The following is a 22319-nucleotide window of genomic DNA, read 5'->3' as shown; positions in this document are numbered from 1 at the left end:
AGTTTGTGTAACCTTCTCCCTGACTGATTATTGTTCACATTATGACTGGGGCCCAGCAGCACCTCACTGGGCGCACCATCCTGTTAGTCTCTTCTGTTGCATCAAGACACCGACGTGACTAAGGAGTTTGTGCACGTTGGCACGTAGGCCCGGGTAATTGACTGGCTTATTTAAAGGCAGGTTTCATTTCTCAGCTTCCTCGACCCGGACTGAGACGTTCCCTTGAGTTACGGTGAGCGTTTGCCCAGCACGCTGCATCTCTGTTAATCGTGCTTTTTGTAATACTAAATAGAACACGCGGTTTACTTTCATTTTAGACTCGTGTGATTTACAGTAATTTAACAGCAGGCTCTCTGGCTCGCGCTTTGTCCTCATTTGTAATACTATTAGAATACGTAGTTCAGTTTAGTTTCAGATTCGGGTGATTTACAGCAATGTAACAGGAGGCTCTCTGGCTCGGCTCCCTCCCGGAGCTTGTGTACTTTTCAATCCGATTTGGCCTCTAACGGCATACGCATTTTTCCTCATGCGATCTTTAATTACAAAGGTGAACTTACTTATTTTTCTCTCTGTTTGGAGTCGGAGCAGTTAACTGAATTTACACTATCCCATCTTAGAAACAATTGAATACAGAGCTTTTTTTCCCCGATGGTGTGACTGCACAAGAATTAATTTACTTTCCAGGCCCAGCAGATTAAACCTGACTGGCCCCTTCTGCTTTACTCATTCATGAATCAGCACCTTCACAAGTAAGTGTACCTGACAGGCCCTACAATTTCTTCCCCTACTTAGGTAGACCGTCTTTTGTAGTCTGAACCTGCTCATTACTTCTGCAGGTGTTCGATCGCTCACACCAGTTTGGAGCCCACGCGCCCTGTTTCTTCTCAGGCCCATCGCTTGGGCCACTCATCGTAACTTTTTCGAGACTTAGGTTCTGTTGTATAGTTTTAACCCACTCCCTTCATGGGAACTTCCAGTTTTTAAGGTTTTCTTTATGTTCTATCTCCAGGTAACTCGCCCCTATTCTCCCCTCCCTACACTCCTGTCCTAAGGAAGACCCCAACGTAAGGGATACACTTACCTACCACTCTCCAGGGGTCGAAACGTCGACATCTACCACATTAGCCAGTTTGACCAACAGCAAATCATCACTGTGATTTTGTTGGCAACTAAACGTCTAGATCTAATGTGTTTTACCTGGCTCGTGTATGAGCACCTCTCTGCGAAATAACTGATTTTGTGAATCGTACATTGTTCCACTTACTTCCTTATCCTCACTTCATTCACTATACCCTCACCCTTCCCTCCTGGGGCACTGCTTTAAAAATGGTGTTAAATGTTATAAGATAATGGTTGTCCAGTGTGATTAAACAACACTGTTCATCAAGAATACTACGATTTTTTGTCTAACTGTATATAATTCTTAGGGTCCTTTTATGCACACCAATTTGTGCACTGGGACCATTCTTCATATGTACGGTCAGGATTATTAATGCCTGCCATAGGGGTGACTGATAGGTTTACATGTGCAGTGATATGGAGAGATATAGGTAACCTACATCTCAGTAAGGGGTGCATACACCACCTTACACAGGCTGCTGTAGCAGACCTGTTGTGTCATTTTAAATGGCTTCCCAGGGGTGGCACAATACATGCTGCAGCCCTTGCTAGGCCTCTGGGGTACCTATGCCCTGGGTACATAGTATACCATATACTAGGGGGTTATAAGGGTACCCCAGAATACAATCTGGAGTGTACCTAAAGTACATGCAATCAATTTAGAGAGGAAGCAGCTAGGCTGGGGCCCTGAATAGCAGGGTCCCAGCCAGACTAAAGTCGAAAAATAGTGAAACATCATCAAAAAGTTGGGGTAACCATAAGAAGCAGATCTTACTCTCCTACACAAGAGTGGCCATAAAGTCAGCCAGGTTGATTGTGGAGCGAGGGGACCTCTGAGTGGTTGGTGATCTTTCTGATCACAGACCATTATGTTTAGGTCTCCTCCTATAACCAGGTCGCCATCTGGTAGATTTATTATCATTTTGCTCATGTCTGGGAGAGCTGTCCTGTGAAGTGCTAGGGGGACATATGCCGACATAATGTTGAAACATCTTCCCTCCCAGCTGCCTCTTATAGCAGCAAAGCAACCCTATCTGTCTGTATGGGTCTGGTCTACCATAAAGAGGAAGTACTTGCCCAAGAGTATACCCATTCCTCTAAACCCCGATGTGAAGCCCAAGTGTGCAATTAATCTGTAACCCCATCTGTCGAGCACTTTGCATGTGTTCCCGACTAAATGGGTTTCCTGGAGAAGGACAACATCTGTTGCGTGTCTCTTTATATATTGGAAAAGACACACAATTGATGGACGGAATGCAGAAGAAATCAAAACATTCACCCCCAGTCAAGAGATCTGGGTTAAATCCATCATTCTTTTGCTCACCATGCCACCCCAGTTTAGACCTGGCCATATGCAAATCAGTCTTTGCCCTGTGCCTCATGGGAACAGTCCAGCCCAACTGCCAAGCCAGTCCTCCCTGGACCGGAAACAAGCATCCTAGGACCGGTTTTGGGGTTTCACCCCTCTTCAGCCAGGATAGCTTGATTCCAGTGGCAGTGAGCCCAGGACCCACGTCTGGGCATACCGGGCGCACATGGGGCGAGAAAGCAAAAGAGACAATTGATGGACGGAATGCAGAACAAATCAAAACATTCACCCCCAGTCAAGAGATCTGGGTTAAATCCATCATTCTTTTGCTCACCATGCCACCCCAGTTTAGACCTGGCCATATGTAAATCAGTCTTGACCCTGTGCGTCATGGGTTCTTTTGGAGCACAATCCCTCTTTTAAGTTTGTCTCCTAGCCCGTTAACATTTCAGGAGAGTAGTTTGAGCAAGGTCTCTGTACCCCTATCCTGCATGTATGGGCTTGCCAGGATCATCATGGAGGTGACTGAGTATTGGTTTCGCAAGTCAGAAGCATTTTAACTACCTAGCTCTTACGTTTATTTGATTTGACTGTTTCTGCCGGTCAGTGAGATATGATAAGTTTAGGGTCAAGTGATGCGATGCATGTAGTCTGTGGAGGAAAGCTCCCTGTCTTGACTCCGTGCTAGTACAACGGTAACTATAACTATTACCAACAACCTGAGAGTACCCCCACCCTGCCTCCCTGCATGACGGTGTCTGAACTACCCGCCTCCCCCACATTGCAGAGCAACATTGCAACCTACTGGTCCCACCCCACGATCTCCAAAAATCTATAATAAGACATGGTGTCTATGTCTATGTATTGGTATTTGTAAGGCGCCTATATCACCCGAAGGTCTCATAGCGCCAACACATTACAGTGTTTGTTCCTTTTGTCTTCTCATAATATGACACTCGTCACAGTGTTCAGATATTTGGATAGGTGGCCGATCAGAAGCGCCCAGATCACCGACTCTCTGCCATCCGTCCAGCCATTCCCATGTGTCCTCCTGAGTATTGGAGATCCATGTTTTGCCCATCGCCTCTACCCTCAGCTTGGCAGGGAACATCATAGCATATTCTTTGTCTCTAAGGGCCTTTTTGATGTTGAGGAAACTCCGTCTCTGCACCCTCCGAGTGAAGTTTGGAAAGAAGGTGATGGTGTTATTCTCGTATGTGACTGACAGGGCACTGCAGGCGTTCTGCAATATGATATCCTTATCCCTAAAGTTGAAAACTCAGGCCAAAAGGTTTGCCTCCTGATACTCTGTGTGCCATTTCTATTGAGAAATAATTGGAGAGATTGAGGTTATAGATAATTTAAAATCATATCTTCCACGAAGAGGTCTTCCGTTTCCGGTACCTCCACTCTTTCAGGGACGCCTGGAATCCGGACGTTGTTCCGTCTAGACATGCCTTCGAAGTCGTTCAGTTTGGCAACAAGTAGTTTACTGATGTCCTGCAATTCATTAACTTGTTGCTGAAGTATCTGCCACAAGCGTGTGTTGGGTCTTCCACTTCTTTGACCCTGGTGTCCATTTTACGCAGGTCCGCTCTTTTGAGGGAGACCTCCGTTGATACTGAGTCCATGTGCGATTCAGGGGAGGTGCGCTCATTGGTGATGTCTGCCATTATATTGTGTACGGTGAGGTCGCCCGATTCCGCCGCTGCTTGAGACTGAGCTTGTGCTGATTCCATGTGGCTGTCTGCCACTTCCTGGTGTTTCTGCCAAGAAAATGTGTCTAGTTTAGGCTGGTGGGAGACGGGACTCCCCTTTCCACCTTTCATTGTGCTGGTTGAGGCGCTGCAGCCCCTGGTTTCAGTCAGATATGAGCAGTCAGGCACTCACCGCCGCCTGCCTAGGGCTTGTTTCCCCTCGAAAAATGAGGATATCCTCAAGCAATCTAGTTTGTGCCAGAGGAGGTGCCTATCCTCGCTGAGAAATGCTGCATTGCAATCAATCACATAGTGTAATGACTGACAGCACAACGTCCAGCATGGATTCACCTGGGCTTAAGCAGAAGTCTATAGAAGGTAAAAGTTTATGAGTTTGGTCCATTCATCTGTGTGTGTTGATAAGTTGTTTACTCTCATTATGCAAAAGTTCAACCAGCATGTAGTTATCTGGCGTATGTCCTCCTTTTAGGTCTGGCCTATTGTTTTCCAAAACATTCATACATGATATACATATACTCTGTGGGACTTTTGGTCAGAAGGCTTCATCCATTGGTCTGCTAAATTGACATTCACATTTTGCTTCTGCCCACCGCAGTGGGCCAGCCCACTTTTTTCCATTAGTTCACTTCATTTTGGTTAGTTAACAAGGTGTGTGAACACTGTTCACATCTGCATAAAAGTTCCTTTTTCTTTAGTGACAAATGTTCTGAAAGCGTGATTGTTTATTAATTTTGTATATTAGCTTTAAATAGTGATTATTTATTATGCCTACCATTAGGGTGCCCGCTTAAATGGCGATTTATTTTCTGTCTCCTTTTTAAAGTTATAAAGTGTTTACATAATCTCGTAACTGCTTGTGATTTGAGTGCTTTATTGCGTAGTGATTTATTCTGGTCTCATTCACAAATAATAAAATAAATGTCACAACTGAAAGGTTTGTTATTTAAAAATAAAAACTTGTGAAACAGCCAAATCAGTGAATGATTTATAAATCTAAAATGTTAACACAAGCATGCAGCATCCACATTTAGGTTTTATGTTTTTCTTTTTTGTAGCAAATAATTAACCATTGTACAGCATGACAAGGCCATGCCTACTGGCTTTCCAAATGACTGCTTATAGAGGACAAGTAAAATAATCCCCTGGCATGACTCTTGTATGAGCTTGGAACTGGAGACTGACTCAAACACCGGAGTTAAGAGAGACATCCACGGTTCTGGGTTCAGTAATCAGTATGCCGTTGGTGAGGGTACATATGTTTTAGTGCAATGGGTTACATTTTTCAAATTCGCTTGACGGCCATTATCTGAACTGCATGTTTTAGGATGTTCCACATTTGGAAAGTACTGGAGATCTGTTTTTAAATTAATTACTTTTTCTTAATATACCCAAACCCAAAAACAACCTAGTTGGGGATCGTAAATGGACAAGATATAAATCCTGGTGGGGCCCACAAGCTGATCTTCATAGACAAGATCATTTATACCTTCCAGGTAGAAGTCCTGCTGCCCGCCCACCCCACAATTGATTGGCATACTTAATTGATGAGTGTAGAAAATAATGAATGCCGTAATTATTTGAGTTGCCACTATGGACTAATTTCTGAAGATTTGTGGAGCTGTTTGACTTCATTGCTCTACTTAATCGAGAGCAAATGTGTTATGGCTTTATTGTTTGAAGTTGTTGTAATACACAGCATAAAACATTTTTAATTGCGTGACATCTTAAAAAAATTAGAAAAGTACTGGGAGATAGTATTCCACCCAAGTCCATTTTCTCCACCAGGAAACCCAAACTGGACGATTCCACGAGTGTTTTCCCCCTTTAGCCAAAAGTAATGCTGATACAAAAACGTGCAGGAATATTTGCTATTCAGAAGAAAACAAAAGCCCCTAAAAATAAAAAATAAACTACACAGATGTTATATTCCGTTCAATCTGTTGCATAGTGTGTGCAGAAGCTCAAACATCAATTCAAGATTAACAATTAGCCTTTAAACATATTGAAATACACACAAATTGATAATCACACAGTATTTTTATTTGACGTGTAACATACAATATGGTTATTTAGTGTGCAGTTCACTCACTTGTATAGAACTACAAGTATCGTTAAAAATGCGTGTCGCGTATTGTGTGCAGAAGCCTAAACATAAAAAATGTTTTCAATTCAAAATTAACAGTTAGCATCTAAACAAAATGAAATAAACACAAATTGATAATCATGCAGCATTTTTTTTACATTTTTGACACAGACTACAATTTGTTTATTTGGCATTTAGTTTACTCACTTGTATATAACTACAAGGATCAGTCAAAATATATTCCAAGTTTTCTTTTTTGAAAATGTAAGGCACGTATTTATTAGCTATGATGAAGTAGTCTTTTCCATTAATGACCTAAATGTCAAATGGAAAGAAGAAAAAAAAAAGTCATAGCATTACATTGTACAGTTACTTAATAAAACAGTACATCAACATTGTACCCTCGTGCATACCGAATTTTTGAAAATGCCAAATGCTTTCCAAATTGCTAGCATACACAGTAGTAATTACTGTGAATGGCAATTTCATTTCCTCCTTGTACTAATGCATGTCCTACAAATGATAATGCTGCATAAAAAAGTATTCGTCAACAGTAATCGTTCCCATTACTGTATCGGCCGTCGTGAATTATAAACCTTGATGCCATTCTGTATCGATGATCGAGCATATTTAGTCAGCAGGGCTCCTATTGTTTGCTTCTCTCCACACAAGTCTCTGTTAAACACAATACAAAAAGAAGTAAATGTAGAGTAAGCAACATCCAAACAAGCAATCTGCAGTCACAGCCTTGAATTAATAACTAGGTCATAGCCATCATCATATTCCATGGCTGTAAACATTAAAATAAGAGCCCTTTTTGGAGGCTATCTGACTCCACATGGATCATGTTTACCACCTAAATAAAAAAGGTTCATGCTTTGTGGAGCTCAAACAGTTTTTTAAATGCACATTTGATTCACAAATAAGCAATAGACAGCCTTAAAGAAAGCACCATGAAAGCGCACTCATTTTGGATAGTAAAATGGTTAAATAAAAAACAATAGTATAAATTTGAAGTCAAAGTTCATTCCACTCACAATCTATGTAGTGATTGAAAAGCTCTACTAAAGCATACAAAAGGTCAAGCTATTGGAGGCGTCAGGGAGGGTTGCAGGCGATGACTAACCTGCATTGGAGGAGTGGACTCCTGTAGGCGGGGCGGCAGGCAAATAAAGATCCCCACAGACATTACTGTGAGGTGCCAATGACGGGCTTAGCCCGCAACGGAAGGTGGTGTGAAGTGCAACTGCCCCGCGGTGGGCAATGGCTGAACAGGATGCTATGGGCAGTGTAATAGATCTGCGGCCTTGGTAGTACCCAGCAGGGATGGAGCGAGTCGAGCAGAGCCCGTAACCATGTGCCAGGCACACCGGGATGCCCTTTCGCAACTGGGGCGGCTGGGCGTGCCAGGGAATTGACAGAGGACCCATGGGCTAGGACTATACAAACATTCAGCAGCGGAAGCTGAGCATTTTGTGTGTAGATTGGGGAGAGATTTGTGGGCCATAGGAGATATACCCCTGTGGTTCTGGCTTCCACTGGCCACGGATGAATGGTACTTTAGCCAAGACAACTCTTATGGTTGTGATGCTGGCACACTGGGGGGCTTTTCACAATCTGTAATAGTTTGGAGGCAACCATTGGACTTACAGGTCTAGTTCTCTGTATTGTAATTGGCAGCTTAATCGATTGCTTGTCTGTTCGACTGGTAATGTCAGATGAGCAAATGTTAACTGGAGAAATCGCCCTCTTCACACCTAAAAACAGATTGTCAACATGTCTGCTCGTGCCCTGCAGGAGGCAGGCCTGCGCTGCCGTTGTGTTGATGGTGAAGTACTACCTTGTGCCCCTGCTGCGTGATGATGAACCTGGGGTTTCAGGGAATAAGACCCACACAGCTGTGAAGCAAGGTTTCCCTGGACCCAATCGGCTGCTAGTACCATATGTAATAGTAACTCAGTACGAGAAGAGGTTTCCCTCCTTTACTTCCCTCCTTGGAGAGGCGCTCGGGTGGCGGTTTTGCTCCCCGTTGAGCCGGCAGCCTCTGCATTTTCATGGGGTTCTTGTGCTGCCTGGTGGACACAGTATGCACAGGAACCAAATGAGCAAACACAACAACGGACAGTAAAGGCTGGCATCTGAAGCCTGCTGTGCACATAAACTGCTACTCCAGGGTTGAGAATGGCACTCGAATTCTGCCAGAATAGGAGGACGATCAAAATGTGAAATCGCAGCTATAAACAATGCAACCTCCTAGGCCTAATATCTATAGACAACAAAATGGACTCTCTAACCAACAGAATGGATCTTATGAGTATCAAGACAATCAGCAAACCAGGCTAACATCTGCAGAACAACGCATATCTAACGTGGAAGACACGTGCTTGCAAAAAAGGAGAAGCTTCTAAATATGGAGAAAGTCCCAACTCATTAAAACCACAAACACCGATCACAGGTACAGGTGGACTAGAGGCGTGTAGAAGAAATGCTTGCGTCCATGTCTGGAATAGACAGTCTCTTCTGCCTCTTTGTGGTTGAGCAGACCCACTGATCCCTCATGCTAAGGACCCCACCAGACGCAGTAGTGCGTCCCATACTAGCCCACCTGTTCAGTTTCATAGACAGACACACAGCTCTTTAAGTGGCTAGGGAGAGAAAAGAGCTTAATCATGCCGGTCAACCGACCTCCATATTTCCAGACTTCACAGCGGCAATGCAGGATACACAACACGAGTACCTGCCTTTGAAGAAGCTACAGCAGGCAGGAATTAATGATGCTATGCTCTACCCTGCCAGACTGCGGATTCAGATACTAGGCAAGCAGCATACTTTCCAGACCTCGCTTCTTTTTACATGCCAAAGGTGTGCAGTGTGCTGGCTGTGTCCGCGGTCCTGGTTAACTGGCTGTCCCAGCCTCAACTAGCAACGTTGAACGAGACTGGCTATAAACTGGTATTTTAAGAATATGCACCGCAACTGGTTGCAAGTCTGGTGGGGAGTAATCAGTTGCAACTTGCGTTATAATCTGTTGACACAAGGCTGCGAATTGTTGCGCTGCGTTCACAATAACTTTACATTTATTACCCATTTAATGCTTAATCGTGTAATTTGCAAGCTTGAGGTGCATGTATAAGTTGTAAGAGACTGCTGTTCATATGCCTTCCAACCACCATCACCACCATAGGGTGGAGGAGTACGCTCGTCACTCAAAGCCAGCCCCCCTGGCTAGGTGTTCCCCACAAGGTCAGCAATAGAATGACGATGATTGCTTGAAGGTTTGTTGTTGGATGTCTAAAACGGAGTTGTTAAATGTGAGGGGTGGGATCTAATTGGCTGCTGGCAGAGTCGGGTGCTGTTGTAGGAAGAGGGTTGGTCCTTACTGGTTAAGCTAGCCTGGTAAGGTAGACAGCCCTGACTTCAGTGGAAGGTTCTAATTGTGCCATATGAGCAGGGCGGCTTCGCTTCCCCCGATTTCTGACCCTATGATTTACACACGCAGGCATACTATGCACAGTACTGGTCCGGCCCACCCTCGTACCCACCACATGTTCACATTGCAATGAATACTATGTCCCTGACTCCCTTGTAGTCTATATTACATCTCACGCCAAAAAGCAAACACATGGAGATAGACTGCGTGAAATGTACATTATTAGCTTGTAGGAAAATGATGACGAGCTTCCTTGCAATATCTATACTTGCCTTAGTGGCCCTCCTACACCACCCTAGGTTCACCCAGACATGTGAGGGGAAATCCACGCAGCCACACAAGTTAAATCTTAACACATTCAGTGACCTATTCCCAAAAGGATATTTAATGCCATGTAGGAACTGAATGTAGATGAGGAATGCACTGCACTAGATTTTTTTTCCCATGTTTTAGACTGTACAGCCTGTAAAGCAGTTTTTGATACTTTTCTGCAGGAACCCACCAATTCAAAGCACTTTCTCTCCTCCTCCTCGCAGCTAAATCCACTAAGCACTTCTATATCTCTATGCAGCAGGAAGCCCCAGTGGATAAACCCAATGCTGGAGAGAAAGGAACCTAGAAGCACAAGTTACTACTTGTGTAACGATATATCTGTAAGAGACATTAGTTTGTGATAGATTCCTTACCTTAGAATAATCCCCAGGCGTCAGACTGGATCCGGAAAGTTTTCTGCTTAGCAGTACCCCTGCGCATCAGTAGGTGGCGTTGTGCGGCTCCGCGTCCTTCAGTGGCGTCATACGCGCCGGAATGCCGTCACAGAAACTACTTAGGCGCCACCCATGCGTGCTGACGTCAGTTCTGTACATGACTTTCCGCGCCGAAACACTGGCCATAAGTGCATAAAACTAGGGCCCTAAAGGGATGACCTTAACCCTAGTAATCAGATCGCAGAACGGGGAGGATGGGTGGGGCGTTAAGAATCTATCACTAACTAATGTCTCTTACAGATATATCGTTACACAAGTAGTAACTTGTGCATCTGAAAGAGACACGTTAGGGATAGATTCCTTACCTTAGAATAGATACCCCAGCAATACCAACCCCAGTGGTGGGTCTGTGAACAAGATTACACCAAAATGTCATGGAGCACAGAACGGCCAAAGAAGCAGTCTCTCTAGACCGGACTGTCAAGGCAGTTGTGCTTGGTAAACGTGTGCAGCGAGGCCCACGTAGCTGCCTGACAAATGTCCTGCAAGGGAACACCGCGTCCCAAGGCAGCAGTGGCTGCAGTTGCCCTGGTCGAATGGGCACGCAGCCCCACAGGAGGCTCCTTCTTGGCCAAGGAGTAACATGCTTTGATGCACAAAACAACCCACGAGAAATGGTTAGTTTGTGCACAGCCTGACCTTTCTTGGCGCCCACGTAACCAACAAAGAGTTGATCATCCACCCGCAACTGTTGTGTACGCCGCAGATAGAAAGCAAGCGCACGTTTTGGGTCCAGACGGTGGAGCCGCTCCTCTTCCCTGGAAGGATGCGGAGGCGGAAAGAAGGTGGGCAAAGTGATGGTCTACCCGATGTGAAAGGGCGTAACAACCTTTGGCAAGAAAGAAGGACGGGTCCTTAAAATCACCTTGTCCGGATGAACAGAAAGGAAAGGAGGTTTAGAAGAAAGAGCCTGGAGCTCACTCACTCTTCTGGCAGAGGTGATAGCAACCAGGAAAGCAGTCTTGAGAGTAAGAAGATGCAAAGGACAGTTATGAAGAGGCTCAAAGGGAGCACACATCAGAAAAGTCAAGACAATATTCAAGTCCCACTGAGGCATTATGAAAGGCACAGGAGGAACCGTGTGTGTAATGCCTTGGAGGAAACGGTTTACAACCGGGGACTTAAAAAGAGAAGGCTGATCAGGAAGCCTCAGGAAGGCGGAAATGGCAAAAAGATAACCTTTGATAGTGCCCAGAGCAGATCCCTGCTGGGCCAAAGACAGAGAAAACAGAAGAACCTCAGAAAGAGGAGCCGAAATTGGGTCTACAGCTTTCGCTGTGCACCATGCCACAAATCTGTTCCATTGGCAGGCGCATACCGTTTTAGTGGAGGGACGCCTGGCTGCCAGAATGACACTTCGGAAGGAAGATCGAAAGGTGTCAACTGTCACTGCTCAATCTCCATGCATGGAGGTGGAGACTGGACAGGTTCGGGTGGAGGACCGTCCCCTGCTGCTGCGACAGAAGATCCTCCCGAAGAGGCAGACGGATCGGGGGATCGATGCTCATACCGAGTAGCTCGGGATACCATACTCTTCAAGCCCAGTCCGGAGCCACAAGAGTGACTTGGGCCCGGTCGCGCCTGATCTTCTTCAGCACTCTGGGCAGAAGTGGTATAGGCGGAAAGGCGTACAACAGACCGCAACTCCACTCGTGTCGAAAAGTGTCTCCGAGCGAGTGTCGCCGTGGAAATTCCAATACACAGAACTGATGACAATGAGTGTTCTCTTCGGTGGCGAATAGATCTAACCAAGGCTCTCCCCACTGCAGAAAGAGACCTTGCGGCACGTCCGAGTGCAGAAGTCCATTCGTGATCAATCATGCACCGGTGGCTGAGTTTGTCCGCCCTGGCGTTCAGAAAACCTGCCAGGTGTTGAACCACCAAGGTAATGCCGTGATGTTCCAGCCATGTCCAGAGGTGCAGAGCCTCCTGACAGAGGGTCCAGGACACCACCCCGCCCGATTTGTTTGCAATACGACATGGCGGTGGTGTTGTCCGTGAACACCTGCACCACACTGCCGTGGACAGAGGAAAGGAATACCTTCAGTGCAAGCCGGATCGCCTGCAGCTCCAGGAGGTTGATATGGGGCTGGGACTCCGCCAGAGACCAGAGGCCTCTGATCTCCGCCTCGCCCATGTGGCCACCCCATCCCAGGAGGTACGCATCCGTCACCACTGTGTGCTCCGGTTGGGGAAGGGAGAGGGATCTGCCACTGACCCAATCGCGGTCCGTGAGCCACCACTGCAACTGTCGTGCATCGCTCTCCGAGATCTGGACGCCCTGATGCTGTGCCCACTGGAACTTCAGGTCCCACTGCAGAGCCCGCATATGCCATCTGGCATGCGTCACCAGCAGGATGCAGGAGGCCATCAGGCTCAGCAGCCGGATGGTCATCCTGACCGAAACCCGGGAGGCTGAAAGATCGGAATCACAGCCCGAATATTCCGGACTCACTGCTCGGGAGGATAAACCCAAAACAACGTCGAATCCAGAACCGCCCGATGAAAGGGAGCTTCTGAGAGGGACACAGGTGCGACTTCGGCACATTGATGGAGAACCCCAGCAAATGCAGGAGTTCGGCCGTAGTCTGGAGGTGGGAGACGACAGCCTGGGACGAGCCCGCCTTCAACAGCCAGTCGTCGAGGTAGGGGAAGACTGACGCCCCGGACCTGCGCAGATGAGCCGCGACCACCGCCATCACTTTCGTGAACACCCGAGGGGCGCTGGTAAGGCCGAAGGGGAGCACGGCAAACTGAAAATGCTCCTGGCCCACCATGAACCGCAGGTCACACCGGTGGGCAGGCAGGACAGGGATGTGAAAATAAGCGTCCTGCAAGTTAAACGCTACCATCCAGTCTCCAGGGCAGTCAGGACCTGAGCCAGAGTGAGCATCTTGAACTTCTCCTTCCGGAGGAAGCAATTGACGTCCCGGAGGTCCAAGATGGGGCACAAGCCCCCCTTGTCCTTCTTGGGGACCAGAAAGTAGTGGGAATTACAACCACGTCCTACTTCTGGCCCAGGAACGCGCTCGATGACCCCCTTGGCCAGGAGGACCGAGACTTCCTGACGGAGAAGAGCCAAATGATCCCCCGACATGCGGAGGTACCGAGGTGGCATGGCTGGAGGGGAGGACAGAAAGGGGAGCGAGTAACCTTGGCAGATTATCTGCAGCACCCACTTGTCCGACGTGATCTCGCGCCAGTGGTGGAGGTGAACCCTGCCACCCACTGGCGTGGAGTGACCCCTGAAGCTCGGATTAGGAAGGTTTCGAGGTGGAAGCAGCGGGGGTGGAAGTAGACTGACCCCCACGCAGGTTACCAGACCCGCCCCTGCGGAACCCACGTCCGCGACCTCGCTGAGGCTGGTTCTGCACAGGCTTGCTGGAAGAGCGCACCTGGGTACCCCTGCCCAGGCCACGAAAGGAACGAAACCCAGTCGTGGCAGGGTTTTTCGAGGAAAGACCCAAAGACTTGGCCGTGGCACGAGAGTATTTAAAGAGCTCCAGGGCATTGTCAGCCTTATCACCAAAGAGGCGGGAGCCATCGAAGCGCATGTCCATGAGCGAGCTCTGGACATCGGGTGAGAACCCAGTGGAACGCAACCATGCGTGGCGCCGCAACGCCACCGTCGTTGAAATCGCCCTGCCCAACGAATCAGCGGTGTCCAAACCACACCTGACGGCAAACTTCGCCGCATCCTTGCCCTCCGCAATCGCTTGGGAAAGGACAGCCTGGACCTCCTCAGAACACTGAGGCAGAACCTCCGCCACCGAATCCCACACTGCGTGGGAGTAACAGCCCAATAAGCAGGCGGTATTAACCGACCTCAACCCCAAACTGGCTGAGGAGAACAACCTCTTGCCATATTGGTCCAGCCTCTTAGAGTCCTTATCCGGCGGAGCCGAGGGAAAGGCACTCTGCGATGTCGAGGCCTGAATGACCAGGCTCTCAGGCGTGGGGTGAGTGGTCAAGAAGGCGGGATCACCAGGCGCCAGGCGATGACGCCTAGCGACGTTCTTACCCACCGGTGCCCCCGCGGCCGGCCGCAACCAAGTACCTAAGAGGACTTCGGTAAGAGCCTCATTGAAAGGGAGCAGCGGCTCCGACGACGTAGACGCCGTCTGGAGCACCTCCGTAAGGAGGTTGGTCTTAAGGGCCACCGTAGGGCGGTCGAGATGGAGAGTCTCCGCGGCTCAACGCAGCACCATAGTGTAGGAAGCGCCCTCCTCCATAGTAGGAGGAGGCGAGGCAAACCCCGGGTCAGAAGACACATCAAGTTCACCCGCATCTTGAAGGTCATCCACACAATCCTGCTCGGACTCACAGTCCTCATCCTGCTCCGGGGTAGCAGGAGCCGGCTGCGGCGGTAGGCCCGGAGCCGGAGAGGGGGCCAGCGGCGCCGGCCGTGGCCAACCCGGAACCAGATCTCAATGAGGATCCCAGGTCGGAAAGAAATGGTCCGAGAACCGGGGCTGGGGCAGGATAAACGGCACCCAGTGCGGCGCCTGTGGCGGAGCCAGGGGCAGCGCTGGGGCCGGAGCCAGCGGCGTTGCACCTTGTGGTGCCGGGGCCAGAGCCGCGGGCGCTGGATCCATTGGCTCCGGGGCTGAGACCGGAGGCGGTGCCGCCGGGTCAACACGATCTGGACACGGGACCGCGGGGCCCGCAAGCGCACCGGCGGGAGCCCGAGGCCTAAACAGGCGGTCCAAGGCAACAAGAAACTCTTGCCGCTGTTCGGGAGTTGCCGACGGACCCGGGTATAGCAGGTAGGCCGCGGGACTCCCAGGCTCCATAGGAGCAGCAGGGGCGGAGCCCCCGTCCCCCTCGTCCACCTACGGGGAGCGACGGGGGGACGTCAGAGAGCGAACATGCTTCTTCGACATCTTATGGCGTCGCTTACTGGAATCTGAAGGTGAAGACTTAAGAGTCCGAGCAGCGACGACTCCAGTCCCGCGAGCGGTCCCGCGAACGGCCCCTAGACCCGGAGCGGCGGTGAGAGGAGTGCCGGACCTCCAGCAACTTCCGGCGCCGCTCCCGTAATGCCTTCGGGCCATGGCACGGCAGTCGTGGTCGTTCTCCGGGCAGTAGATGCAGACATCATGGGGGTCCGCCACCGACATATTACGGTAGCACGACCCACAAGACTTAAAGCCGGGCATCCCTACGTGCACCAGGAGACAAGAGAAGGAGACAAAAAGTCTCACAAAAGTGGTCAAAAAATGACCAAGGTACGTGCTCAATCCGGATCTGCACTTTCGCGGAAAAAGAAAGAACTGACGTCAGTGCGCATGGGTGGCGCCTAAGTAGTCTCCGTGACGTCATTCCGGTGCGTACGACGCCACTGACGGATGCGGAGCCGCACGACGCCACCTACTGACGCGCAGGGGTACTGCTAAGCAGAAAACTTTCCGGATCCAGTCTGACGCCTGGGGATTAATCTAAGGTAAGGAATCGATCACTAATGTGTCTCTTTCAGATCTGCACAATCAGCTCTCAAGAAGTGGTGTGGGAGTAACGTCTAATATCATTAGACACATCAGATTTTTACACAGGGTATGCTACCCCCAACTCAGTCTGTGAAATACTGTATTAAGGGACAAAGCAGACTCCTCCAGATAGGGAGCACCCGATGCTGGATTTTTACAGTTGCAAAAAGAACAGATGGACGGAATGCTGGGTCAATCGAACATTCACCCCTAGTCACAGAGGACCTTGCTTGGCTGTTCGGGCTGGACTGTTCCCATGAGGCACAGGGTCAAGACTGATTTGTATTTGGCCATGTCTGAACTGGGGTGGCGAAGTGAGATAAAGAACGATGATGGTTTAAACCCAGATCTGTGATTGGGGGTGAATGTTTTATATGCTCTGCATTCGGTCCATCATCTGTCTCTCTTTTGATTCCTACAGTTGGCATGGCTATGCCCCCTGATCCTAGCCTCCTGGGATACAGTAGTCAAGGTGACAACGGTGATGGTATCTCATCTGATTCATCATTGTCCCAAGGTACGTTAAAGATGTTCCTGCAGGGATAAGGAAACTTGCAGCCATAGCACTGCTGCCTGCAAAGCATAGAGTAACCATGCATTGAGGGAGGGGCCTTGTTCCCATGCAGCGGAGATGGCTTAGTGACATAGAATACTGCAATGCACAGATGAAGGCTTATGTGGGGCTGCTGCCCCTTACACCGACCACAGGAAATAAGGGCTCCGTTGTCCCACGGTCTACTTGACCTCTATCATACCCACTATAGAATTAGCGGTCTCTTTCACTTCACATTGTCTCAGTGGGATGATATGCAGTGTGATTCTGGTGTGAACTTGCTGTTAATAACCTGCACGCTGCAAAGCTCTTATGTTCCTTTTTTGTATTACGTGCTGGGATGACAGACGTGTGTGATAGATTGGTGATTCTAGTCATTGCTCTTGCTCTATTAATACATTATGCTGTGCAATATATTCATTACAATCATTGTAGTGTCATGTACACTGTTTTTTATGAGATTCAGTTAAAAACATAACATTCTTTAAAAAAAAAAAAAAAGAGAAAAGGTCAAGATATAAGGCATAGAAGAACACAATGGGAGAGGGAAACACTCTCGCAAACAACACATAACAAAACAGGAGGACAGATTGCCAGGGAAATAAGAATTTTTAAGTAATGACTTTTCAAATCAAAGAATATTCTTTTGTAGGTCCCAGAATGAAAAGTCAATCTTTCTAACAAAACCGCGTTTCAAACAACTGAGATCCTGCTTTCAGACTCAATGGCAGGCCCCAATTTGTAGCCATTTTTATACCCTTTACGATCCACTGCTTATTAATTGTATTGACTTCTTTTAATAAAGACTTCTCATTGAAGATCAGGCACAAATTGAGGATTAATTCTAGTTTCGTTATGAAGAACCAAGTAGGGTCTATCAAATACATCAGCCACTAGTCAGATGGTACATTATATTATAGAAGCATATGGGTCAAAATTGGCAAGTGATGCTTGAAATCACCAGCAGTTATTTTGGATCACTTCAATTTCTACGTTTTCCTCAAGTTTCCGTAATATTGGGCTGTTGCGTACATCATTTTGCACTTTTTGCTCATGTATTCAATAAATGTGTTGAACAATTATGATGTGCAATGTGAAGCCACGTTTCTTTTCCGAAGTAAAATTAGTCTTTGGCTAGACTTTACGGATTGTTGTCTGTAACAAACTTGCAGAAATTTGATACTCAGTTTAGCAATTTTGGGGCTTCTCTGTGGGTTTCCTAGATTTTTGGCCTTTTCATGGATTGAATTTTGCTGGTATACTGACTGTGACAGTGCCATTCAGTGCGACAGTGTGCATTCCCTGTCCATATAAACAAGGTAAAATTGGTTCCACCCAATTGGCTTCTTAAACTTTCCAGTAGGGCCATGGTAAGTTGGTACAGGAAATGCATCTTCTGCAAGGAAGTTAAAATCATGCAGACAGAAGTATATATTTACCATCTACATGTGTCACTGAAAGGTCTTACTCCATTGACTCCTAGCGCTGTGTGTCAAAGGGCTTCTCCGTACCGTGGATGGCAATGGGCCATTGATGCCTGCACTCGCAATGAAGTGGAACAGGTACTTAAGGTTTAAAGAAGCTTTTTGACCTAGCATAAAGCCGCCCGGTCAGGTTGCATCAAGGACAATAATAGTCTACGACCTGGTGGTCAGCAGCATCCCAATGATAATTGTCCAGTAAAGGAACCAGTAATACCACTGCTTCCCTTACTGTGGGGACAAGGCTTCTCTCCTCATGGTCAGACTTGTACAGTTTGAGGACTCATGGTATATGTATCACTTTGTACGCAACAGTATTCCATTGAAAGCCCATACAAGCCAGGACCCTTGTGCCTGCAGAAAAGCTGGTAGCTGCGCTTTTCGCATGTGTGGTAGGCAGCACTTTCAGAGTTTTCCTTTGTGCTGAACAAAATCTAGGGAGGTGTCGACAAAAAAAAAATGTATATAATTATGTGGGGCAGCAGGCTGAAAGTAATTAAAGGAATAGTGATCAACAAAGATAGCAGTGATCTCTGCCTGGGTGTGAACTTGGGTCCTATATTCATGGCAAGATTGTCATTCCCGGCCAGTAATTGTCAGTGTGCAGCAGATATGCAGTTTCTTTGCCCTTTCTTCTACATACTGTCAGACTGAGTATGAATGAATATCAAGGGTTCACAGGCTCTCCACAGAAGTGGCATTTTCAGTACCATCTTTCTCAGAGCCTAGTGCAAAACCTGCATTATGCATACCATAGAGTCAAAGGATCCCAGAGTATGTTTGCACAATACGGTCATGTCACCAGTTTAGTTATTGCAGCCCCATTACTGGCCGCCTGCTTGTGTTGTAATGCATCCCTGTGGATTTCAGACCATCTGATCAGTAGTGATGGAAGTAACTGATAGGCCAGGTACCTTTCGTAGTCTCAGCATCATCAAACTTCCCATCTGACTTTTTAGACTGGGAGGCTGTCTTGCTGGGGAGGACTGGAATTCCAGTGCAACCGCACAAGGCGACTGTTGGGTTTATTGTTTGTCATCACCCAAGACTATCTAAGCTCATGCTGCATCGGTGAAAAACAGGCCACACATGCAACCGCGTTCACTTTGGCTAGGAATAATAGCAAGTTCTTCAATGGAGAGTATACTCGTTTGAACATTTAAGGACTAAACTCACTGCAGCTTTACTGCGTATGCAGAGTTGAGAAGATCATTACTTATGGGTTTTCAAAATGCAGTTGGCCTGCATGTTTTATCATGTCACATATGAAGCCACGTGCTCTGTGCTTTAGCAATCTGGCTGTAATAGGCCGGGGAGTGATCCAGGGTCGGCAAGAGCATTGCTTAACTGTGAAACATCTGGATAATCTGTTTCACACCAGTGACTTGGATACCCAGTCATCGAGCGAACACTGGGGCCCTTTGCAAATTCAGACAGACCCACTGCTCTAAAGTTATGGCATTTGGATCAGCCCTCGTCTTCCTCCACACAAAACTCCAAGTACTTCACTTGCCCTTCTAATTCTGAATGCTTGTACGATTCATTGTAGTCCACCAGGACACCTGCTGTGAATATGCGTCTGCTCAAGGGACCCGAAAGTACACGTTCAGCCTCCAAGCACGAGTTGGGACTGGTGCAGTGATTTTGTTTCCCGGCAAGACAAGCAAGTGCAGATGCGGCCTGGTCTTGCACCCCGAGTGGGAGATGATACTATGGAGGAAAGTGTCACTAATGTAATACCAAGTATCAGTATCTCCAAGGAACTCGGAGTTCAGCAGCCAACGTTCATAATCTCAGGAGGGCAACAGTTTCCTGTGTGCCTTTGAAAAGGGTTCATCCTTCCAGATTCACCAGCAGTGCCAGTAAGCATGCTGCACCACACCCAAGGGTGTGTCCACTGTTGTAATTCATCAAAAGTAGATAAAGGCCCCGCTACCAAGCAGCCACAGGAACTCCCTATCCAGTGTCAACCTAAGCTCAAGGTATAATAGACTATTCATAACTTTAGGCCCATGAAAGGATCACTCCTTCAATGCAATATTGCACAGGAATGTTAACAGTTGTTTTTGATGGCAATTGTTACAAACTGAAAGACAGTGCGTGAATAGCATTACTGCATCGTATTGTTTATGGAGTAAAACAATAATGATTTTTAAAAAGGTATGGTAATTAGTTTTATGGTATTTGTAAATATTGGGTTAGATATGTTCCCCTCTCAATGGCTGAGTTGTACTTTGTAACAAAACAATTTTTCATGTAACAAATAAGGATAAAAGTACTTTTTCGTATCCATGTATAAAACCGCTAGATACCCAGTGACACACTAAAGTATATTACTCAAATAAAATTACTTTTAGTCACTTACTGAATATATGGTGCAATATCAACTTCTGACCACTTCTCTCGGATGCCAAACAAGTAGTTAAATCTGTCCTGGGTGTCTTCTGGCAAGTCTTCGGTCTTTAATATACACACAGTTTCTGGTCTGGAACTTCGATCCAACAATGCCAAGCCCTTATTATGGAAAACAAACATGTTTTGTATTAGTGAATATATTCAGAGATTTCTCTGGATCTAACCGGCGTTTGCTTATGTCAGGAAATGTTCCACAAGTGACCAAAGGAGAAGAGAGAAAGAGAGAGAGACAGCCAGAAAGAAATGGATGGATGTCATTTAAGGGTTGCACCTTGCGACCCCTGGCACTGCCTTTGCAACCCCTGGCCTTAGTGATGTCAAAAGAGCAGTAGGTAAACCGTGCCATAATGAGCACGGTTTACTTTCTGCAGCTCCCACTGCGACTTGGAACATTAAACTTTTAATCCAGTTAAACAAATAAATCGGGTGGATAATGCCTTAGAGGTGATCTTAATGAAAATGTAGTAACTGTGATAAGAAATAGGTCAATATAGCTCGCACTCAAAATATGGTCTACATGAATTATTGCAGGAGGATAAAACCACTTTTGATTTGTATGTCTTTTCATGTTACTTGCCAGTATATATTATTCTTGAAGTATACACTAGAAGAACCAATACGTCATGACTGTTTATGATTAAAATAATTTGGGTTCCAATTGTTTCCGCTTTGAACAAGCTCATATCTCTTCATTCTGCACACAGTAAAAAAAAATAAAAAAATGTGTAATGTTCCAATCATGTGAGCACCCTATTTTAAAAAAGATGGTAAATAATATGGACATTGATCGGCTTTAAAAGCTGTTGTGTTATATATCTGCGCGCATTAGGGGTTCTTAACTTCAACAGTGTTAATTACTGTGATGCCATCAAGAGCATATGACATCACTTCCAAGTAGAATTCTGCATCAATAATCATATGATGTCACTTCCAGTGACAAAAGGAACAAATGATAGATGGAATGCTTAAGAATGTCAAATATTCACACCCAATACAGAGATCTGGGATTAAAGTAAAATTCAACTTTCAACCCTGCCCACGTGAATGAAACATTTTCAAAAACATTTTCACATAAGATACGTATATACAGATGCATTTTTTTTTTAACATCACGCTCGTTGCTAGCTCAGTAAATAATGAAGCCTCGTTGGACTTCGCTGAGGTAGTTAGTTGATGTTGGGTACCTGTCCCATAATTAAGGGCCTCAGTCTGAGATGAGGGGTACTAGCACTCAATGCCCGTTAATACCCTACAGCAAGTAGGCACTTCGGCTAATAGTATCCATCGTCCAATGTCACCCAGCACAGGCAGACCAGCTGTGCAACTGGCCAAGCCTGGGTCATTGTCCTGCTTCACAGGCGCTTTGAAGTTAGAATGTAGGCCTGCCACAGTGGGAACTGCTTGAATCCTGAATGCCTGAGCCAGCATTGGGAGCTTCTAGGATAAGCACCGGTGGGACCAAGTAAACATTACAGAGCCTGGAGAGAGCAGAACCTCGGGGGACTCTGCACATGATGGTGGCACTTGTAATCGTTCCAACTTTTTGGATACGTTTTACAGGAACGGAGTGTGCCCTCCGCGCTCTTGCACGGGTCACCAGCCATTTGACAAGGGTTTAATGATCGATGATGTCACACTGAGAATTAATGCACACAAATAACCTTTACTTTTATCCCTTGCTGTGGGCACCTCTTTGTGCCGCAATGGAAGTAAAAACCAGACTAAATTTTTCCACCTAGTAGTTGCTTTCAAAACCCTGCTATAGATTCAAGAGCCGTGGATATAAACTTTTAGTTTTTGCAACGTCGCAGTGGAATGCGATGACTAAAGCTGGGCGGTGCAAGTTCACAACTTTAGCTTTGGAGACCGGGAAATGATCAGATATGATGAGATTTTGTTTTGGCGTATTTTAAAAATGGTCTTCGGTCTCAGCAGAGTTTCCCAAAGAAAACTGCATC

General features: G+C 46.9%; 1 protein-coding gene across 2 annotated transcripts in view; it reads right to left on the bottom strand.

Moving 5' to 3' along the window:
* Positions 1 to 6164: 6164 nt before the first annotated feature.
* DSCC1 (DNA replication and sister chromatid cohesion 1) overlaps positions 6165 to 22319 on the bottom strand; it is a 169737-nt gene continuing 153582 nt past the window's right edge. For both annotated transcript variants that reach the window (XM_085605046.1, XM_085605047.1), the window contains exons 8-9: positions 20312 to 20460; positions 6165 to 6904 (exon numbers count right to left, since the gene is read on the bottom strand). In XM_085605046.1, coding sequence (XP_085461172.1) covers positions 6796 to 6904; positions 20312 to 20460 — 258 coding nt within the window. In that variant the 3' untranslated portion in view covers positions 6165 to 6795. The remainder of the gene's footprint in view (positions 6905 to 20311; positions 20461 to 22319) is intronic.

The sequence above is a fragment of the Triturus cristatus genome, chromosome 5_1 (genome assembly GCF_964204655.1).
Source record: "Triturus cristatus chromosome 5_1, aTriCri1.1, whole genome shotgun sequence".
In the NCBI taxonomy this organism is placed as follows: Eukaryota; Metazoa; Chordata; class Amphibia; order Caudata; family Salamandridae; genus Triturus; species Triturus cristatus.
This window is presented reverse-complemented; position numbering and strand designations above follow the sequence as displayed.